Raw genomic sequence first — 22,901 nt, 5'->3', positions numbered from 1 at the left:
CCCCTTAAAACATTTCAGCTTTCACCCATAACCTATGACCTCTAGTTCTGGTCTCACCCAACCTCAGGAAAAAGCCTGCTTGCATTTACTTTATCTGTACCCCTAATAATTTTGTATAACTCTATTAAATCTCCCCTCATTCTCCTACACTCTAGTCTAGGGAATCATGTCCCAACCTATTGAACCTATATACAGCAATTCATCTCTGTGACAGGAGAACACATATCATAGTACAATAGTCTCTGTTTTATTATTTCATACTTTTTTATTGCACATTGGTAAATTATTATTCTGTACTTTATTATTAGTTAATATTATATTTTTTATTATTAAGTGTGTCTTCAAATGTTGCTGTTACAAAATAATTTCTGGCTTGGGATCAATAAAATATTTAATTTTATTATTATTAAATATTTTCCTATTACTCAGGTTCTCAAGTCCTGGCAATATCCTTGTAATTTTTTTTCTGCACTCTTTCAATTTTATTGTTAACAGGTGACCAGAACTGCATACTCCAAATTTTACCTCGCCAGTGTCTTCTACACTTAAATGTAATTCCTAATTCCTGTGCTCAATATTTTGATTTATAAAGGCCAAGGTATCAAAAGCTCTCTTCACGACTCTATCTACCTGTGGTGCCACTTTCAATGAATTATGGACCTGTATTCCCAGTACCCTTTGTTTTATCACACTCTCTGGTCCCCTGTTGTTCACTGTGTAAAACCTACCCTGGTTGATCCTACCGAAGTTTAACGCCTCACACTTGTTTACATTAAATTCCATATGCCATTTTTCTGAGTCCTGCCGAAACGTTTCGACCTGAAATATCAACTGCATTTTTCCATAGCTGCTGCCTAGCCTACTGTGTTCCTCCAGCATTTTGTGTATTTTGCCATTTTTCTGCCCATTTTTACAGCTGGTCCAGATTCTGCTACAAACCATGATAGCCTTCCTCACTGTCCACTGCATTCCCAATGTTGGATGTTATCTGCAGTGCCATCCAGATTATTGATATAGTTGACGAACAACAACAGACCCAGCACTGATCCCTGCAGCACTCCATTAGTCTCTAGTCAGAGAGACAATCATCTACTCTGGCTTTTTCCACGAAGCCAGTGTCTAATCCAATTCAGTACCTCATCTGAATGCCAAGACACTGAACCTTCTTGATCAATTTCCTGTGTGGGACCTTGTCAAAGGTCTAGCAAAAGTCCACAAGATAACATCCACTACCTTTCCTTTATAAATTTTCCAGGTAACTTCCTCCAAAAACTCTTAGGACACAACATACCGCACATGTAGCCAGTTGACTTCCTCATCAGTTTCTGTCTATCCAAATATATATCTGGTTCTTCAGTATACCTTCCAATAGTTTACCCATTACTGACATTGGGCTCAATGGACTATAATTTCCTGGTTTATTCTTAGAGCCTTTCTTAAACAATAGAACAACATTAGCTATGCATCAATCTGATGGCAACTCAGGATGTTTTAAATGCCCCTGCCGCGGCTGCTGCAAGTTCTACACTAGCCTTCCATAAGGTCCAAGGGGGCATTTTGTCAGGTCTAAGGGAATTTATCCCTGCTAAGTTGCCTCAAGACAGCAAGCACATCCTCTGTAATCCAGATACGGTCCATGATCTCACTGCTGTTTTGCCTTACTTCCGTGATAATGAGAAGATTTATTTTTGTGTACTGTCAGTTGAAAGATGGAGCAGTACACAAGGGAAACTCTGCAGTATTGTTGTGTGACTGTGTGTGCACCTCAGTGAAGAACGAGGGGCTTGGTTTAACATTTTAGCCCAAGTGCTCCCTTGGCACTGCTCTGAAAGTGCCTGTCAAAACTTGTGGATCATGAATCCACTGCCAAGTCAAGTGGTGCTGATTGAGCTTGGATAAGCTAAATATTTCAGCAGTACTGGTTGCCTGAGGAGATGAACATGATGCTAAAAAATACTCGGTGTTACAAATTATTGCAGTTCTATTATTTTAGGTACTAATTGCTGGAAGGTCCCTTCCCTGAATTGGCAACTATGAATAATGTGCCTTTTGCCTTCTGTTGCAGCCTAACCCTGGGCGTTCTGGCCGGTCTTTCTTTGTCTGAGAGCTCATCCATCCAGAGCCGCCAAAATAGCTGGGCCAGGAAAGAAACGACGAAACCCTGAGCCAGATCCCATCAGTGACGCAAGCAGTGCTCCTCTGTCAGCCAAGTGGCTGAAAATGGCCAGTACAGCCGAGAATGGCAGGAGGAGACTGGGACGGAATCGGGAGGAGGCCGCAAACAAGAAGAAGCTGAAGGACAAAGTCAATCAGGAGAACAAAGATGGGAAAATTACCACTGACAGTGAACCAAAGAAAGGTACGACCCTTGCACTTGTGGTGATGGACTGAATATCCTTCAACACAGCATGCTGTCACTGTAGTGTAAGACCATAAGATACAGGAGTAGAGCTAGGCCATGCAGCTCATTTAGTCGTCTCTGCCATTCCATCATGGGTGTGATTTATTATCCCTCTCAACCCCATTTTCCTGCCTTCCGCCTCCTCCTTCCCCACCCCCCAATAATTCTTGACAGGTTGTAGGAAGCATGGCCCATTAGCGAGAGCCTACAACTCTCCGCACCACACTCATGTGCATTACATCGATCACCCTGCAGCTACAGATCCTGTTTGTAAGGAGTGCCATCACAAAGTGTTTCACAGAACAAACAACGTTTACACGAGGCTGAAAGTAAAGATATTAAGTCAGATTACAAAAGACGGGTGTTAACATGTACATTTTGATGAGTGCTTTCACAGAGGAAGAAGTGGGGCAGTTAAGGGCCTTGTGAGATGAAGGTAGGGCCACCAGAGATCAGGAAAAGTAAATAAGTTCTACAAGAGAACAGAGCTGAAAGAGCACAGACGGCAGCAAGGCCAAGAAGACATTTGAAATTGATGAAATTTGGGAACTGATACACATAGAAATACTGGAGGAATACAGCAGGTTAGGCAGCATCTCTGGAAAAGAATAAACAACGTTTTGGGCCAAGACTATTCATCAGGATTTTAGTCTTACATTATAGCTTGGTGTGAATTTGGCTATAGGTTTTTGGTTAGTTTTTTTGATTTGCTATTTTTGGCATAGAATAGTATAGTACAACACAAGAACAGGCCATCCGGCCCACAATGTTGTACCAAACCAGCTAGGAACCAAATCAAAAACACCCAAACACTAATTCCTCCTACCTGCACCATGTCCTTATCCCTCCATCTTTCTTACATCCATGTGCCTATCCAAACTTTTCTTAATAGCCTCTGATGTATTTGTTTCTACCACCATACTGGGCAGTCCATTCCAGGCATCTGGGACTCTCTCAGTAAAAAAACTTGCTTCTCATGTCCCCACTGAACCTACTTCCTCTCAGCTTCAATGCATGCCCTCTGGTATTAGATATTTCAACCCTGGGAAACATATCCTCTCTGTCCACTCTATGCCTCATAATCTTGTTAAACCTCTATCAGATCTCCCTTTGGCCTCTGACACTTCAGAGAAAACAACCTAAGTTTATCTAGCCTCTCGTGATAGCATGTCCTCTAAACCAGGCAGCATCCCAGTAAACCTCTTCTGCACCCTCTCCAAAGCATGAACAACCTTCGGGTGGGGCAACCAGAACTGTATATAATACTCCAGATGTGGCCTAACTATGTTTTATAAAGTTGCAACATAACCTTCTGACTTTTGAACTCAGTGTCTTGACTAATAAAAGCAAGCATTTCATAAACCTCCTTAACTGCCTTATTGACCTGTGTAACCACTTTCAAGGAGCTATGAACTTGAATCCCAAGATCTCTCTGCTCAGCAACACTTAAGAATTTTGCCCTTAAGTGTACTGTTTCCTTGCATTTGCTCTGCTGAGGTGCAACACCTCACATTTATCTGGGATAAACTCCATCTGTCGTATCTCAGCCCATATCTGCAGCTGATCTATATTGTGCTGTACTCTGCCAGCCTTCCACACGATCCACAACTCCATCAATGTTGGTATCATCTACAAATTTACTAACTCACCTCTCAACATTTTCATCCAGGTCATTTTGTGTACGTCAGAAACAGCAGAGGTCCCAGCACAGCTCCCTATGGAACTCCACTAATTACAGACCACCAGCTTGAATAAGTTGCTTTGACTACCACCTTCTGGCTTCTGTGGACAAGCCGGTACTGGATCCAAACAGCCAATTCATCACAGCCCATGCATTTTAATCTTCTAGATTAGCCTTCCATGAGGGACTTTGTCAGATGCCTTACTAAAATTATTAACATATTCTCATCAATCTCTCTCGTTACCTTCCCAAAAAACTCCATCAGGTTGGTAAGGCATGACCTGCCATGCACAAAGCATTAATTAGTCCATGGGTTTCCAAATGCTCTTATCCTAACCCTAAGAATTTTCTCCATCATTTCCCTACACCAGCCAAGAATTCCCAGGATTTGCCCTTGTTCCCTTATTATGTAGAGGTACAATATTAGCCACTTGCTAGTCCACGGGGACCTCACCTATGGCTTGAGAGAACACAATGATACTAGTCAAGTCCCCAGCAATCACATCTCTTGCCTCCTTCAATAACATGGGGTAAATCCCATCAGGTCTAAAGGATTTATCACTTCCTCCTACTTGACCTCTAAATGCTTTAGCATATTTATACACTCAGCACTGATCTCCTGATCTTCCATTTCCATTGTAAATACTGTAGCAAATTACCCATTAAGTATCTCACTCACATTCTCTGCAAACATGCAATGTTCTCCCCCTCCACCCTTATCCTTGAGTAGTCCCACCCTCTCCCTAGTTAGTTAATTACTCTTAATGTATGTATAGAATACCTTGGGATCACCTTAATCTTGCTTGCCAAGAACTTTTCCTGGCCCCTCCTGGTTTTCCTAATTCTGTTCTTGAGTTCTTGCCTGGCTTCTTTATACTCATCATGTGCTTCATATGATCTTAACTTCTAAAGCTTTACATGCTACTTTTTCTACTTGAGTAAATTCATCACCTCTCTGGACATCCAAACTTCTCTTATCTTTCTATTCCCATCCTTTATAATAGGGACATACCTTTCCTGTACTCTGTGCAGTTGATCTTTAAACACCCTCCACGTGTCTGATGTGGACTTACCAGAGAAAAGGTGTTCCCAATTAACACTTCTTAGATCCTGTCTAATGCCCTCAAAAATTTGCCCTATTCCAATTTAAAACTCTCCCACAAGGACGATCCCTATCTTCATCTATAGCTTGCCTGAAAGTTGAGGAATTGTTGTCACTGTTCCCTAACTGAAAATCCTCATCTAACCTGCAATTTCCTGGGCATGAGTACATCTCCAACCCGGAGACTCCTTGCAGCAATTTTCTACTTTTTATAGGGTGTAGAATTGTTGATTTTTATGTCTGAACTTGGCTCAAAAGCATTTGCCCTTTGTGAGAAGACAGGTAATAGGTTTGGAACAAAGTTTCTTTGGCCCTGTTGATTGAGGGAGGCCTGGAATTGGGTGCATATCACCCCCTAATAGCTCTTGGTACATGGGCTGGGTGTGGGAGGACGTGTTGTAAAATTGTTGCAATACAATTGATGAGGGCAATTGGGCGTAAAACAGTCCATTTCTGCTGCTCTTTTGGAATGATGCCTGAACTGCTGAGTTCCTCCAGCATTTTTTGTATGTTGTCTGGATTTCTAATATCTGAAGATTCTCTTGTATTTACAAGAAAACCGTAAGCAGTCCTTCGAGTTGAGGCACCTTCACATTGAATCCATTTATTGCATTGTGTGCTCAGTGCAGCCTCCTCTACTTCAGTGGGATCTGATAGCATTATCAATTTCTCTAATTTCCAAGCACCATGGAAACCTTGAAAACCTACAGCACAATACAGGCCCTTCGGCCCACAAAGTTGTGCTGAACATGTCTCTACCTTAGAAATGATTAGGCTTACCTATAGCCCTTATTTTACTAAGCTCCATGTACCTATCTAAAAGTCTGTTAAAAGACCCTATCATATCTGTCTCCACCACCGTTGCCGGCAGTCCATTCCACGCACTCACCACTCTGAATAAAAAAACTTATCCCTGACATCTCACTGTACCTACTCCCCAGCACCTTAAACCTGTGTCCGCTTGTGGCAATCATTTCAGCCCTGGGAAAAAGCCTCTGACTATTCACACGATCAATGCCTCTCATCATCTTATACACCTCTATCAGGTCACCTCTCATCCTCTGTCGCTCCAAGGCGAAAAGGCCGAGTTCACTCAACCTGTTCTCATAAGGCATGCTCCCCAATCCAGGCAACATCCTTGTAAATCTCCTCTGCACCCTTTATATGGCTTCCACATCCTTCCTGTAGTGAGGTGACCAGAACTGAGCACAGTACTCCCAAGTGGGGTCTGTCCAGGGTCCTATATAGCTGCAACCTTACCTCTCAACTCCTAAATTCAATTCCACAATTGATGAAGGCCAATACACCGTATGCCTTCTTAACCACAGAGTCAACGGGCGTAGCTGCTTTGATCGTCCTATGGACTTGGGCCCCAACATCCCTCTGATCCTCCACATTGCCAAGAGTTTTACCATTAATATTATATTCTGCCATCATATTTGACCTACCAAAATGAGCCACCTCACGCTTATCTGGGTTGAACTCCATTGCCACTTCTCAGTTTTGCATCCTATCAATGTCCCGCTGTAACCTCTGACAGCCCTCCACACTATCCACAACACCTACAACCTTTGTGTCATCAGCAAACTTACTAACCCATCCCTCCACTCCCTCATCCAGGTCATTTATAAAAATCACGAAAAGTAAGGGTCCCAGAACGGATCCACAAGGCACCTCACTGGTGACCATCCTCCATGCAGAATATGACCCATCTACAACTATTCTTTGCCTTCTGGGGGCAAGCCAGTTCTGGATACACAAAGCAATGTTCCCTTGGATCCCATGCCTCCTCACTTTCTCAATAAGCCTTGCATGGGGTACTTTATCAAATGCCTTGCTAAAATCCATATACACTACATCTAATGCTCTTCCTTCATCAATGTGTTTAGTCACATCCTGAAACAATTCAATTAGGCTCATAAGGCACGATGTGCCCTTGACAAGGCCATGCTGACTATTCCTAATCATATTGTACCTCTCCAAATGTTCATAAATCCTGCCTCTCAGGATCTTCTCCATCAACTTACCAACCACTGAAATAAGACTGACTGGTCTATAATTTCCTGGGCTATCTCTACTCCTTTCTTGAATAAAGGAACAACATTCGCAACCCTCCAATCATCCGGAACCTCTGCCGTCCCCATTGATGATGTAAAGATCATTGTCAGAGGCTCAGCAATCTCCTCTCTCACCTCCCACAGTAGCCTGGGGTACATCTCATCTGGTCCCAGTGACTTATCCAACTTGATGGAAACTCCAGCATATCCTATTTCTTAATATCTGCATGCTCAAGCTTTTTAGACTGCTGCAAGTCACCACTACAATCACCAAAATCCTTTTCCATAGTGAATACTGAAGTACAGTATTCATTAAGTACATCTGCTATTTCCTCTGGTTCCATAAACACTTTCCCTTTGTCTCCCTTCCCCTGTCTCCCCCTCTTTTTCCTTTATGCCTCTGGCTCTGTTACCCCTTCTCTTCCCCTCTCCTGCCTTTCACCCATACCTTCTTCCATCTGGTTCCCCTCCTTCCCTTTTTCCCATAGTCCATTGCCATCTCGTATTAGATTCCATCTTCTTCAACTCTTTGTGTCTGCCACCTGTCACCTCAAGCTTCTCACATCATTCTACTCCATTCCCCAACATACCTATCATCCTTCTCACTTGAATTCACCTATCGCCTGCCTGCTCTTGCTCCTCTCCCTACTCCTCACCCTTTTATTTTTACTTCTGCCCTCTTCTCTTCCAATGTTGTTGCAGGGTTTCAGCCCAAAATGGCAACTGTATATTTCCCTTCATAGCTGCTGCCTGAGCTGCTGTGTTCCTCCATGTTTTTGGTGCTGCTCTAAACCAGCAATGGTGTAGTGCAGACATGCAGATGCTGCAGTATGGAACAACAATAATCTGCCAGGGCAGGGCTTCCCAGTCTGGGTCCATAGGTTCCTTCCTTAATGATATTGGTCCATGGCATAAAAAAGGTCGGCAACCCCTGTGCTGGAGGAGCTGTGCAGCTGGAGCAGCACTGGTGACTGAACAGATCTGTTACGTCCTCTCTGAAGATAAGCTGCTCAATTTGTAGCTGAAAAATTTCATCAGAATTAGCCCATGTGTTTGAATCATTGAATGCAGATTATAGATGAGAATTCTTTGTATGAATACAATTATTCGTGCTCTTAAAATGTCTTCCTTCCCACTTTTCCAAAGTTCAAAGTACATTTATTATGGAACTACATATATGTCACCATATACAACTATGACATTCATTTTCTTGTGGGCATACTCAGTGCATCAATACAATTGCATAACAGAATCAATGAAAGACTGCACCAACTTCGGCATCCAACCAGCGTGCAAAAGACAAAATAATGTGCAAATTCAAAAAGATATAGTAATAAATTTGCAATAAATACCAAGAACATGAGATGAAGAGTCCTCCAAAGGGAGTCCATTGGTTATGGGAACATTTCAATGATGGGGCAAGTGAAATTTAGCGAACCCCCTTTGGTTCAAGATCCTGATGGTTGAAGGGTAATAATTGTTTCTGAACCTGGTGACGAGAGTTCTGAGGTTCCTGAATCACCTTCCTGATGGCATAAAGAAGAAGAGAGCACATCCAGGGTAGTGGGGGTCCCTGATGATGGATGCTGCTTTCCTGCGACAGTGTTTCGTGGAGATATGCTCAATGGTGGGGAGGGCTTTATGCGTGATGGACTGAGCTGTATCCACTAATTTTTGTAGGATTTTTCATTTAAGGCATTGGTGTTTCCACACCAGGCTATGATGCAGCCAGTCGATATACTCTCCACTAACATCTATAGAAGCTTGTCGAGGTTTAGGTGTCATGCCGAATCTTCACAAATTTCTAAGGAAGTAGAGGCGCTGCTGTGCTTTCTTTATAATTGCACTTGTGTGCTGGGTCCAGGACAGCTCCAAAATAATAACACTGAGGGATTTAAAGTTGCTGACCCTCTCCACCTCTGATCCTCTGATGAGGGTGGGCTTATGGAGCTCTGGTTTTCTTCATACTCATTTGCTGGTCACAGACATCAATCACTTTCTGCTTTGTGTGCCAACCATGTAATGAAGGCAGGACATCTTGGGAGTGATGTCCGCTCAGACAGGTTGTATGTTTGTGCAACATTTTGCATGCCACTTCAGTGTGTGACCATTGGAAAATGCCGAGCTTTTATACATTTCAATTGATTGGGAGAGAAGGAAATGATGTTTCTTTTGAGGTCCATGTGATCCACTGAATCTTTCTCTGTTTGTTTTGACTGTCAGGTTTACCAAGCAATCAAGATGCTTTGCACGGTATAGGTAGTGATGGTAAGTCTCAGAGCTTGCCTTTTTAACTGGTGAGAAGTTTAACTGTTGAGAAGCTTGCAATTAATGGTGGTAGTGACTCTCCTCTAGGAAGTACTCCTCCTTTTGTCCTAAAAATACAATTGGCGAATCGCTTCACTCTGTATTTCTATTTAATTAATGTCTTTAGTTTAAAAGTATTTTTGGAATATGACCATTTTCACAGAACTCTGTTGTACATTGATCTGTGAGACAGGGAAATTGTCCATAGAGTTTTGACTAACATGGGCAACAATTGCCTCACATATGCTCTGCTGTCCACAACCTCCCAAAATCAATTATCACTGCATTTACTGTCTCTTGTCTTTCACTTAAGTAAAATGCTGTGATCGTTCTGAGCTCTCTGCCACTGTGGTACTGTTCTGACAGTTGTAGCCAAATACTGAAGTACTTTGAAGTGGTGCTGGCCAGCTACGTTTTGGATTAGTTACAATAGTTTTTCAGTTTAATAACTAAGGTTGTGTGGAATTCAATGTGCTTCTAAAAATCAGGAGTTCTCCTAACTGAATTCCTCCTAATGCTGTGTGCTTGTGCAACTATTTTCTTATTTATTTTATTGTTTGAGATACAGCATGAAACAGGCCATCCCAGCCCTACAAGCCATACCACCCAGCAATCCCCTGATTTATTCCTAGTCTAATCACAGGACGATTTACAATGACCAGTTAACCTATCTACCGAAACATCTTTGGACTGTGGGAGGGAACCCACACAGTCACAGGGAAAACGTACAAATTCATTACAGGCAGGAGTGGGAATTGAACCCAGGTCGCCTATACTGTAACATGTTGTGCTAACCTCTGCACCACCGTGCCACCCCATTAACTTGCACCCCATTTAAAAACCATACAGGTTGGTGTGTACTTCTGTTACTTATTACTGTGCATTTCATTAAAAAAAACAAGGTGTACTTGCAATCAGTCTTCGCCAAGGAAGATGTGGTTGAGGTGCAAACAGAAATTGAATTCAAAGAGATGCTTTTATGTATCAAGTGGATAGAGTCTGGAACATTTTCCCTTGGTAGCTGTAGCCTTCAAAGGATGTCTAAGAGGAAAGCAGTGCGCTAAGGAAGTGGTGAGGGGAATGGGGCAGAGGGGCTAAATGACCTCCTTACCTGCTATAACTATTCTGTGTTTGTGATATTTCCCAGTTGTGTGCCTTGAGCTTTGTGTTCAAGATATGAAACATAGAGTGGAAAGCCAAAGACTTTTTCCCAGGGCAGAAATGGCTAAAATGAGGAGACAAGATTTGAAGGTGACTGGAGAAAACTATAGTGGGAAATGTCAAAGATTGTTTTTTTTACATATTGTGGTGGGTGCATGGAGCACACCCTGTCGGGGATGGTGGTAGAGACAGTTACAGTAAGGACATTTAAGAGACTTGGGCACTTGGATGAAGGAAAAATAGAGGGCTATGTAGGAGAGAAGGGTTTGCAATAGGTTAAAAGGTCAGCACAACATTGTGGGCTAAATGGTCTATACTGTGCTGCAGTGTTCTATGTCTATGAGCTCTATTCTCTGAACTTGCCAATATATCTACCCTCCTTAAGTCTTGCATTATATGGCTACATTTTCCAATATGCTGTTTGAACCAATTTTAGAAGCTCTCTGGGCAGTAGTAAGTAACCCATTAGATCAAAATATTTAGTTGTAGAATGGATATTTTGTGAGTAGGTAATGAGGTAACATGGACTGGAAAAATTCTCTCCTGGATGGCAAGGTCTGATTAGGAGGAGTCTGCATTTTAATTGCAGGGGAGATCATGTATCAAAAATCTAATTGAGTTTTTTGAGGAAGTAACTAAGAAAATTGCTATTGGTTTATTATTGTCACATGTACTGAGATCCAGTGAAAATTCTATCTTGTACAGTTCATACAGATCAGATCATTTCATAGAACGCAGAATAACGTGTAACAGCTACAGAGAATGTATACTTCAGGTAAGCAAGAAGGTGCAAAATCATACACTAGATTGTGAAGTCAAGAGTCCATCTTATCGTACTCAAGTCAATAATTATTCAGTAGCCTCATAGCAGTGGTGTAGAAGCTGTCCTTAAATCTGGTGGTACATGCTTTCAGCTTTTTGCATCTTTTGCTCCATGGAAGGGTGAAGAACAGAGAATGTCAAGAGTGGCTGGCTGCTTTATTGAGGCAGAGAGAAGGGTAGATAGAGTCCTTGGAGGGGAAGATGGTTTCTTTATGGGAGGTATCCATTTTTTTTGTGGTCACAGCAGAACAGTTGTTGTACTAATCCATTGTGGATCAGCAAAGGATGCTTTTTGTAGGGCATCAGTTAAAAATTGATGAGGTTCAACACGAATTGCCAATTTTCTTTATCCTTCTAAGATAGTAGAGGTGTTGGCGAGCTTTCATGGCCGTGTTGTCTACATGGTCAGACCAGGGCAAGCTATTGGTATGTTCAGTGCTAGAAACTTGAGGCTCTCAGCTTCAACACCATTTGATGTTGACAAAAGCATGTATACCACTTCCCTTGTAAATCTTAGACAATAGACAATAGGTGCAGAAGTAGACCATTCGGCCCCTTGAGTCTGCACCGCCATTCTGAGATCATGGCTGATCATTCACTATCAATACCCAGTCCCTGCCTTGTCCCCATATCCCTTGATTCCCCTATCCATCAGTTATCTATCCAGCTCCTTCTTGAAAGCATCCAGAGAATTGGCCTCCACCGTCTTCCGAGGCAGTGCATTCCACACCTCCACAACTCTCTGGGAGAAGAAGCTCTTCCTCAACTCTGTTTTAAATAACTGACCTCTTATTCTCAATCCATGCCCTCTGGTACTGGACTCTCCCAACATCTGGAACATATTTCCTGCCTCAATCCTATCAAATCCTTTAATTATCTTAAACGTTTCAATCAGATCCCCTCTCAATCTCCTCAATTCCAGCATGTACAAGCCCAATCTCTCCAGTCTCTCTGTGTAAGACAGCCCTGCCATCCCAGGAATCAACCTAGTGAATCTACGCTGCACTTCCTCAATTGCCAGAATGTCCTTCCTTAAACCTGGAGACCAAAACTGTACACAATATTCCAGGTGTGGTCTCACCAGGGCCCTGTACAAATGCAAAAGGACATCCTTGCTCTTGTATTCAATTCCCCTTGTAACAAAGGCCAACATTCCATTTGCCCTCTTCAATGCCTGTTGCACTTGCTCATTCACCTTCATTGACTGGTGAACTAGGACTCCTAGGTCTCTTTGCATTTCTCCCTTACCTAACTCTACACCGTTCAGACAATACTCTGCCCTCTTGTTCCTGCTTCCAAAGTGGATAACTTCACATTTATTCACATTGAATGACATCTGCCAAGTATCTGCCCACTCACCCAGCCTATCCAAGTCTCCCAGTATTCTCCTAACGTCCTCTTCGCATGTCACACTGCCACCCAGTTTAGTATCGTCAGCAAACTTGCTGATATGGTTTTCAATGCCCTCATCTAAATCATTGACATAAATCGTAAAGAGCTGTGGTCCCAATACAGAGCCCTGTGGTACCCCACTAGTCACCTCCAGCCAGTCCGAGAAACACCCATTCACTGCTACCCTTTGCTTTCTATCTGCCAACCAGTTTTCTATCCATGTTGAAACCCTGCCCCCAATGCCATGAGCTCTGATTTTACTCACCAATCTCCTATGTGGCACCTTATCGAATGCCTTCTGAAAATCTAGGTATACAACATCCACTGGCTTACCCTTGTCTAACATCCTTGTTACACCCTCAAAAAACTCCAACAGATTAGTCAAGCATGATTTGCCCTTGGTAAATCCATGCTGGCTTGGCCTAATCCTATTTCTGCCATCTAGATGTGCCACTATTTCGTCCTTAATAATGGACTCAAGCATCTTCCCCACGACTGACGTTAGGCTAACAGGGCGATAGTTCTCCGTTTTCTCCTTCCCTCCCTTCTTGAAAAGTGGGACAACATTAGCCACTCTCCAATCTTCAGGAACTGATCCTGAATGTAAGGAACATTGGAAAATGATTACCAATGCATCCGCAATTTCCTGAGCCACCTCTTTTAGAACCCTCGGATGCAGACCATCTGGACCCGGGGATTTATTAGCCTTCAGTCCTACCAGTCTACTCATCACAGTTTCTTTCCTAATGTCAATCTGTCTCAATTCCTCTGATATCTTATGACCCTGGCCCATCCATACATCTGGGAGATTGCTTGTGTCCTCCCTGGTGAAGACAGATCTAAAGTACGCATTAAATTCTGTTGCCATTTCCCTGTTTCCCATAACAATTTCTCCCAATTCATTCTTCAAGGGGCCAACATTGTTCTTAACTATCTTCTTTCTCTTCACATAGCTAAAAAAGCTTTTGCTATCCCCTTTTATATTCCTGGCTAGACTGAGCTCATACCTGATTTTTTCTCTCCGTATTGCTTTTTTAGTTAAGATCTGCTGTTCCTTAAAACTTTCCCAATCATCTGTATTCCCACTCATCTTAGCCCTGTCATACTTCTTCTCTTAACTGTTTCAAGTTTAGTAAGATCTTTCCTATAAAGGTTCCCAAAACTGTACACACTCTAAATGTGGCCTTATACAACCATACCATGACATCCCAACGTATATACTGAATGCCTTCACTGAGAGCATTCATACTGAAAAGCAGCATACTGAAAGACTGCTTCACCAAGTTTACATAAGTTATTTAAAACTGATTAGAACATGTAACAGAGTCACTCCTTTGTAGCCTGTCCAACAATGGCCTGCAAATTTATTTCCTAATTCGAAAAGCCTTTATCAAAGCACTGGAACCATCCGTTGAGCAGGGAATGGAAACCTTGTTCAGTATGAAAATCAAAGAAGAACTGCAGACACAAAAAGAACAGTTGTGATGAAACTGTTGTGATGGCACTGACCATGGGTCCATGGTGTGGAAGGTAAAGAGGGAGAATAGGTGAATGGTACTCTGTACTCCAAATAGGGGACTCAATAGTCAGAGGAACAAACAGGAGATTTTGTGGACATGAACAGGACACCCAGGTGGTACGTTGCCTCCCAGGTGCCAGAAATTGGGGACGTTTCAGATCACGTCCACAGCATCTTAGAGAGGGAGAGCAGCCAGATGTCTTTGTACGTGTTGGTATCTATGACATAGAAAAGAAAAGCAATGAGGTCCTGAAGAGAAAATTTAGAAATCTAGGGAGAAAGCTGAGAAGCAGGACCTCCAGGATAGTAATTTCTGGATTGTTACCTGTGCCAGGTGCTAGTGAGGGTAGAAACAGGATGCTTTAGCAGATAAATGCATGGCTGAGAAGCTGGTCCATGGGCCAGGGCTTCAGGTTCTTGGATCATTGGGATCTCTTCTGGGGGAGGTATGAACTGTAGTAAAGGGATGGGTTGCACCTGACCCCGAGGGGAACCAATATTCTCGTGGGCAGGTTTTTTAGAGCTGTTGGGAGGGTTTAAACTAGTTTGGCAAGGGGTGGGAACCGAAATGAAGGGATTCAACATAGGATGGATGGTAAAAAAAGCAAAGATGTGGTGCAGTCAGACTGTCAGGAAGGACAGGCAGATGACAGGTCAAATTTGCAGCCAGCAAGGTGAGTATCAGTGTATTAGGGATGCAGAATCAAAAAGGATAGCAAATATAGCACTCAAAGTGTTATATCAATGCATAGAGTATATAAAAAAAAAAGTGGATTATCTTGTTGCAGTATTACAGATTGTCAGGTAGGATGTTGTGGCCATCACCGAAACGAGGCTGAAGGATGGCTGTAGTTGGGGGCTGAATGTCTAAAGTTACATGTTGTATCGGAGGGATAGGAAGGTAGGCAGAGGGGTTGGCATGGCTCTGCAGGTACGAAATGACACCAAATCAGTAGGAGGATGTTATATAGAGTTGGAAGATAATTAATCCATGAGTTGAGTTAAGAAACTGAAAGGGTAAAAGTAGCCTGATGGTAGTTATATGCAGGCTCCCCAACAAAGGAGATAGCTAAAAGTAAACTGAAAGGAGATGCTGGCAGGGAAGACAGCATGAGTTTTTGGGAAAAATGAGGAAAGTGTGGGATAGATGTATTCCAAAAACAAAGAAATATTCAAATTGCAAAATAATTCAACCATGGCTGACAAGGGAAGTCAAAGCTAATGTAAAAATAAAAAATGGCATACAGCAAAGAAAAAAATTAGCGGGAACATAGAGGATTTGGAAGTTTTTAAAAACCCACGGAGAGCAACTAAAAGAATCATTAGTAGGGAAAAGATGAAATATGAAAGCAAACTAGCAAATAATATCAAAGTGGATAGTAAAAGTTTTTTCAAGTATCTTAAAAAAATAAGAGAAATGAGAGTGGGTATAGGACTGCTAGAAAATGAGGCCGGAGAAATAATAACAGGGGCCAAGGAGATGGCAGACAAAATAAATTAGTATTTTGCATCAGTTGTCAATGTGGAAGGCACTAGTAGTGTGCCAGATGTTGTAGTATGTGAAGGAGGAGAAGCAAGTGCAGATACTATTTCAAGGGAAGTGCTCAAAAGCTGGAAGACCCAAGGGTACATAAGTCACTTGGATCAGATGAACTGCACCCTAGGGTTCTGAAAGAGATAGTGGTAGAGATTTTAGAGATATCAGCAATGATCTTTCAAAATTCATTGGACTTTGGTATGGTACCAGAGGACTAGAAAATTGCAAATGTCACTCGACTCTTTAAGAAAGAAGGAAGGCAGCAGAAATAAAATTATATACCAGTTAGCCTGACCTCAGTAGTTGGAGTCAATTATTAATGATGAGATCATGGAGTACTTGGTGACACATGACAAGATAGTACAAAGTCAGCATGGTTTCCCTAAGAGGAAATCTTGCCTGACAAACCTGCTGGAATTCTTTGAGGAGATTACAAGTAGGATAGATAAAGGGGATGCAGTGGATGTTGTAGATTTGGGCTTTCAGAAGGCCTTTGACAAGGTGCCTCACATGAGGCTATTTACCAAGTTAAGAGCCCATGGTATTACAGGCATTAGCAGATTGGTGTGAGACAGCGAGTGAGAATAAAGGGATCCTTTTCTGGTTGGCTGCCAGTGACTGTTGGTGTTCCGCAGGGGTCGGTGTTGGGACGCTGCTTTTTATGCTGTGTATCAATGATTTAGATGTTGAAGTAGATGGCTCTGTTGCCAAGTTTGCAGATGATACGAAGATTGGTGGAGGGCCAGTTAGTGTTGAGGAAATGGGTAGGGTGCAGAAAGACTTAGACAGATTAAGAGAATGGGCAAGAAAGTGGCAAATGAAATGCAGTGTTGAAAAATGCATGGTCATGCACTTTGGTAGAAGAAATAAATGTGGAGGTATTTTCTAAACAGGAAGAAAATCCAAAAATCTGAGATGCAAAGAGATTTGGGAGTCCTTGTGCAAACACCCTAAAGGTTAACTTGCAGGTTGAGTCATTGGTGAGGAAGGCAAATGCAATGTAAACATTCATTTCAGGAGGTCTTGAATACAAGAGCAGGATGTGGTGCTGAGGCTTTATAAGGCACTGGTGAGGCCTCACCTTGAGTATTATGAACAGTTTTGGGCCCCTCATCTTAGAAAAGATGTGCTGCCATTGGAGAGAGTTCAGAGGAAGTTCACAAGGATGATTGTGGGAATGAAAGGGTTATCACACAAAAAACATTTGATGGCTCGGGGTCTGTAACTTGCTGGAATTCAGAAGGATGATGGGGTTCTCATTGAAACCTTTTGAAAGTTGAAAGGCCGATACAGAGTAGATGTGGAAAGGATGTTTCCCATGGTGGGGAGTCTAGGAAAAGAGGGCACAGCTTCAGAGTAGAGGGACATTGATTTAAAACAGATGGTGAGAAATTTCTTTTGACAGAAGGTGGCAAATTTGCGGAATTTGTTACCACAGGTAGCTGTGGAGGCCAGGTCATTAGGTGTATTTAAGACAGAGATTGATAGGTTCCTGATTAGACACAGCATCAAAGGTTTCTGGGAGAAAGCTGTGGAATGGGGTTGAGAGGAAAAAAGGATAAGCCCTGTTTGAATGGTGGAGCAGACTCAATGGGCAAAATGGCCTAATTCTTCTCCTCTGTCTTATAGAAAGTCCCAGGCCTGAAATTTGAATTGAATTTTTTTACAGGCTGCCTGATCTTAGTGTTTGTAACAACTGCTGTTAAGCAATGACACCAGTGTGTGCTGATAACTTTTTGGCAATTTGTGCTATATTCCTTGCAAAGTCTACGTGTTCTTTTACGTGGAGTGCCCAGAACTGTGGGTGGCAATCTGGAGAACAGGACTTTTAATTCTCCAATTCTAGTACTTAAATGCTGTGTGTCTCCTAATTCCATCATTGTGTGTAGCAGTGAATCTGCAACTATGGACTATGTAAATCCACAATTTCATTGCTGGAATATCATGCAGTGGCGGTACAGAGGGAAGCAATTATTCCCATTCCTCTGCTAGCTGATTTAGCCTGGCTTAATCTCACCTTGCAGCACTAGGCCCATTGAACTGAAGGCCACAGCTGTTCTAGTGCCTACCCCTGAATCCCAGGAGTGGGTCCCATCGCCGCAACAAACTAAAGTTTGAGTGTAGCTCTCGGGCAGGGTCTTCAACAGAGCTCCTTCCACCTTGAAAAGGAAAAAGAGAGATATTAAAGGTAAAAATGAAGCTGTTTCTACAGATGAACTTGAAGAAGACACTGTTTAGCACCATCATAGTTTCTTCCCCTTTGTTTCTCGTTCTGATGAATAGCCTTGGCCTGAAATGTCGACTGTTCATTTTCATATATGACCTAATGAGATCCTTGAGCATTTTGTGTGCGTTGTTCTCCATTTTGTCTGAAAACCTCGCAATCAAGAGCATTGTTCGCAGCCGTACCCCTCTTCAAACCATGTTTCAGTACAGGCATGTGAAAGAATGGTAACATTCTGTCAACCTGCCTGCCTAATCCACTTGCATTTAGGATTAAACCATTAAGCATATCAGAATACCTTTTGTCTATCTTTGAACTTCATCTTTAAAACACTTTTGTGAACTTTCTAGTCTTCCTTCTTCTAGTTATGCATTTCTTCTTTCTGAATCTTTGCTCAATATCTTACCCAGCCAAATTAGTTTAAACCCTTTGTGACATTAGCAAACCTCTCTGTGGGGAAATCAGAGACAAAGGACTATAGTTGCTTTAATCTTCAGCAAGAATCCAACTTCTGACAGAACTCAGCAGACTGAGCAATTCTGTGGAGGAAACAGGGTGATTAATGTTTCAGGTCAAGGCCCTGTATCAGAACAGCAGAAACTGGCCCTGGTCAATAGGTTCTGGAGTTTCCACTAAGGTCTAATTTATACTTCTGCGTAGTAGCCTATGCCGCAGCCTTCGCCACAGCCTTCGTAAGTGGCCCGCATCATTGTGAGCATTTAAACCTCTGACGTGTTGGTGTGTCTGCGTCGCTCTGCAATTCACTGCCAAAATGCTAGTTGGCGGTAGGGTTTCTAATGGCGATTGAGCGCAGCATGTTGGAGTTGGAGCTAATAAATGTTGAACAAGGGTTTTATTGAAATTACTGCAACGCAGAAAAGAGAGGAGACGTTGGAGGAGATGGTATGTATGACCATTGAACTGATTGAGGCAGAAGGAGGGTGAATTTTCTGAGAGACATGGACGAGGAAATGCATTTCAGATATTTTCGGATGTCGGCAGGTAGATTTGACGATTTGGTTCATCGTCTCCAACCATTTATTTCGCATCAGTGTACGTATAATATGCCTATAGACAGGAGGAAATGCGATGCTACCAAGAGGACCAATCGGTTATTGCGGTCTGCATCACCACGACAAGCAGTTACATTTTTGGAGAGGTGCGCGTCAGGCTATGGCGTAGGGTACAGTGTAGGTTACGGCGTTCATTTGATGCAGAAATATAAATCAGCTTTTATTGTATGGTATCAAATTTATTTTAAAAAAGAGAAAATAGGGAGCTCCTAAATCTATTAGTTAATTGTCTGTCCTGGAATCTACACTGAAGGATAGAATAACCGATCCAAACAAGTTGGAGTGTTGAGTACTGGAGATGGGATATTCTGTTGAAGGTGTATAAGACATTGCTGAGGTCAAATGTGGAGTATTGTGCCCTGTTCTGGTCACCTACCTACAGGAAAGGTATCAATAAGACCGAAAGTGTGCAGAGAAAGTTTACAAGGATGTTACCAGGACTCAAGGTGAAATATTTGTGGGGAAACTTCTCTCAGAGGGTGGTGAGAGTGTGAAACAAATAGCCAGCTGAAATGGTTGATGCAGGTTTAATTGTAACAGTTTGGATGAGGTACATGGATGGAAAGAATGTGGAGGCTAGGGTCCAAGTGCCATTGCCCCAGAAAAACACCAGTACAGAGTGGATGGGACAAATAGCCTGTTTGTGTGCTGCAGTGCTCTGTGACAATTACCCTGAAAGAATATCAGGATTGAGCAGTATCAGCCCAGATTTAAGGAAACCCATTGAGATTTGTTTCTTGAGGAATGTGACTACAGGAGTAGATAAAGGGGTGTGGACGTTGCAATGTTTGTTTGATATTGGCAGTACTAAATGGTAGATGAATCTTAATGCAGTTAAGTCAGAAATCACATGCAAGGGATATGTATAGTTATTGGCAGCACCCTTAACAATTTTGACAGACAGGGATTTTGGGGTCCAAGTTTGTACCAGTGAAAGTGACAACACAGTTATATACAATATTAATATAAGAGTGAGAAGTCATGTTGCATTCATATAAAATTGTGGTTAGGGTGCATTATGAGTTGGAGGTACAGACTTTGGAGAAATGCAGAAGTAGTTTACCAGGATGCTGTCTGGATTAGAGGGCATGAGCTGCAGAGAGGCTGGACAAGCTTACATTGTTTTCTATGAGGGGAGACCGGAGAGTAGTTTATAAAATTAGAGCAGCCTGAACCTTTTACCTAGGAAAGAAGTGCAGTAGCTTTGTAAGCTTGTGGGGGGGGGGGGGGGGGGGTTGGGACAGACAGTATAATGGGAGCATACAAGGCAATGTTAAAGAGGTGGGTGCTTGGAACATGTTACCAATGTGGTAGTGGAAGAAGTTGCAATATTGACATTCAGACATTCAGAGACTTCTAAGTAAGGCAATAAGTATTCAGAGAATGAGGGAAATAGATAGTGTAGGCAGAAGGAGTTACTGAGTATGTCACAGACATTGCAGGCTGAAAGGCCTGTTCCTATGTTGCACAGTTCTATGTTTGGTAACACTGGACAACAAAGATTTTGCTTCTTGGATACTTTTGGGTATATCTTATGAATGTTGGGCTGCTGATCATGAAAATCACCATGAAATTTCCCTACCACAACATTATGTCTGTCTTTCGCAGCCACCATGAAGATTTGACAGAATTCTTTGGTTAGGTTGATCATTTCTGATGTTAGTGGGCTTTTGACTGCTTTGGGTTGCCAGCAGGGCCCACAACAATGGCGTCTTTTTATTGATTCTTCAGTGTTAAGCCTGAAAGTTGTGTTGCTACATAACGGCAATTTTCATCCTTCAATACCAATTGGCTGAGCCGTACACATGAAAGAAAACTGAAATCTGTAAGTCTTGTTGAAGCATGTACGGTACAGCAACTACAACTGGAATATTTGTGTGATCTGAAAGTAGCAGTGCTGCTACTAGAAATGCAGCTCAGATACACCAAATAGTGCTGTTTTATTTGCAAATGGAACAGCTATGTGAGCGAGTCCAGTTACATAGAAAACCTACAGCAGAATACTGGCCCTTCGGCCCACAAAGCTGTGTCGATCATGTCCTTACCTTAGAAATCACCTAGGGTTATCCATAGCCCTCTATTTTTCTAAGCTCCATGTACCTATCTAGGCGTCTCTTAAAAGACCCTATCATATCCGCCTCCACCACCGTTGCCAGTAGCCCATTCCATGCACTCACCACTCTCTGAGTAAAAACTTAACCCTGACATCTCTGTACCTACTTCCAAATACCTTAAAACTGTGCCCTCTCATGCTAGTCGTTCCAGCCCTGGGAAAAAGCCTCTGACTATCCACACAATCAATGCCTCTCATCATCTAATAGACCTCTATCAGGTCACCTGTCTTCCTCTGTCGCTCTAAGGAGGAAAGACTGAGTTCACTCAACCTATTCTCATAGGCATGCTCCCTAGTTCAGGCAACTTCCTTGTAAATCTCCTCTGCACCGTTTCTATAGTTTCCACATTCTCCCTGTAGTGAGGCAACCAGAAATGAGCACAGTACTCCGAGTGGGGTCTGACCAGGGTCCTATATAGCTGTAACATCTTGGCTCCTAAACTCATTCCCACAATTGATGAAGGCCAATGCACAGTATCCTTTCTTAACCACAGAGTCAACCTGCACAGCAGCTTTGAGTGTCTTATGAACTTGGACCCCAAGATCCCTCTGATCCTCCACACTGCCAAGAGTCTTACTATTGATACATTATTCTGCCATCATGTTTGACCAACCAAAATGAATCACCTCACACTTATCTGGGTTCTCAGCCCAGTTTTGCATCCTGTCAATGTCCTGCTATAACTTCTGACAGCCCTCCACACTATCCATGACACCCCCAACCTTTGAGTCATCAGCAGTTTGATTAATAGGACTGGATGTTACAATCCCTAAAGTTCTCTGCACTGCACTTGACTTGAGTGGAAGTAGTTCTTAAAGATGACCACTAGATGCTGTTTCTACCATTACAACACACCTTCAGTTGTGTATCTGGACATTACCGGGTGTTTCGGCTTTTTATCACAAGACATCCTCAGCTGAGGCAGGCCCACCACAGGCTGATCAGACCTGCGTGTGTGTCACATGGTTAGTCTCTAGATGGTCACTTGGCAGCCCAGACAGCATCCCTTCTTTTCACCCACAGCCAGTGACTGCTCATTTCAGCGGCATTAGCAAGTGCTTTGATTGCCTTCCTATGGGCCTGCCCTCTGACTCCTACTTCCCCCAGCAGCCTTATAGTGGAACTGGCTACAAAGCCCCTGCACCCCACCTCAACTGGGCACAGTTCTACTTTCCAGCCTCGCTCCTCTGCTTCATCTGCAAGGTTGGCATATCGCAGCCTTTTCTGTTTGTAAGCCCCATCCACAGCATCCTCCCAGGAGACTGGCAGCTCAGTGATAAAGGAGTTGGACCAAAGGACCAGGTCAGGCTGCAGGTTGGTCATTGCAATTTCAGATGGGAAGGTAAGTTTCTGGCCTAAATCAACATGCATTTCCCAGTTCCTGGCTGCACTCAGTGGGCATGAGTCATGAGGCAAGGGATTAGCCCCTGGTTTCTCTCCTTCCTGGACGAAGGATGTTTGTTGTGGGAACGTTGTCTGGGCATCGAGAGGCCTGACGTTGGTGGTTACTC

The 22,901-nt window shown here is 42.8% G+C and overlaps 1 protein-coding gene across 6 annotated transcripts in view; it reads left to right on the top strand.

The window, feature by feature from the left end:
• The window catches only part of usp19 (ubiquitin specific peptidase 19), a 217,995-nt gene that overhangs the window by 8,105 nt on the left and 186,989 nt on the right, over nt 1-22,901 (top strand). For 4 of the 6 annotated variants that reach the window (XM_059943872.1, XM_059943870.1, XM_059943868.1 and 1 more), the window contains exons 3-4: nt 2,066-2,359; nt 9,465-9,509. In XM_059943872.1, coding sequence (XP_059799855.1) covers nt 2,221-2,359; nt 9,465-9,509 — 184 coding nt within the window. In that variant the 5' untranslated portion in view covers nt 2,066-2,220. Of the gene's footprint in view, nt 1-2,065; nt 2,360-9,464; nt 9,510-22,901 lie in introns of those variants that run through there. The other 2 variants (XM_059943873.1, XM_059943871.1) reach the window with 2 other exon arrangements.

Source organism: Hypanus sabinus, chromosome 19 (genome assembly GCF_030144855.1).
Source record: "Hypanus sabinus isolate sHypSab1 chromosome 19, sHypSab1.hap1, whole genome shotgun sequence".
NCBI lineage: Eukaryota > Metazoa > Chordata > Chondrichthyes > Myliobatiformes > Dasyatidae > Hypanus > Hypanus sabinus.
This window is presented reverse-complemented; position numbering and strand designations above follow the sequence as displayed.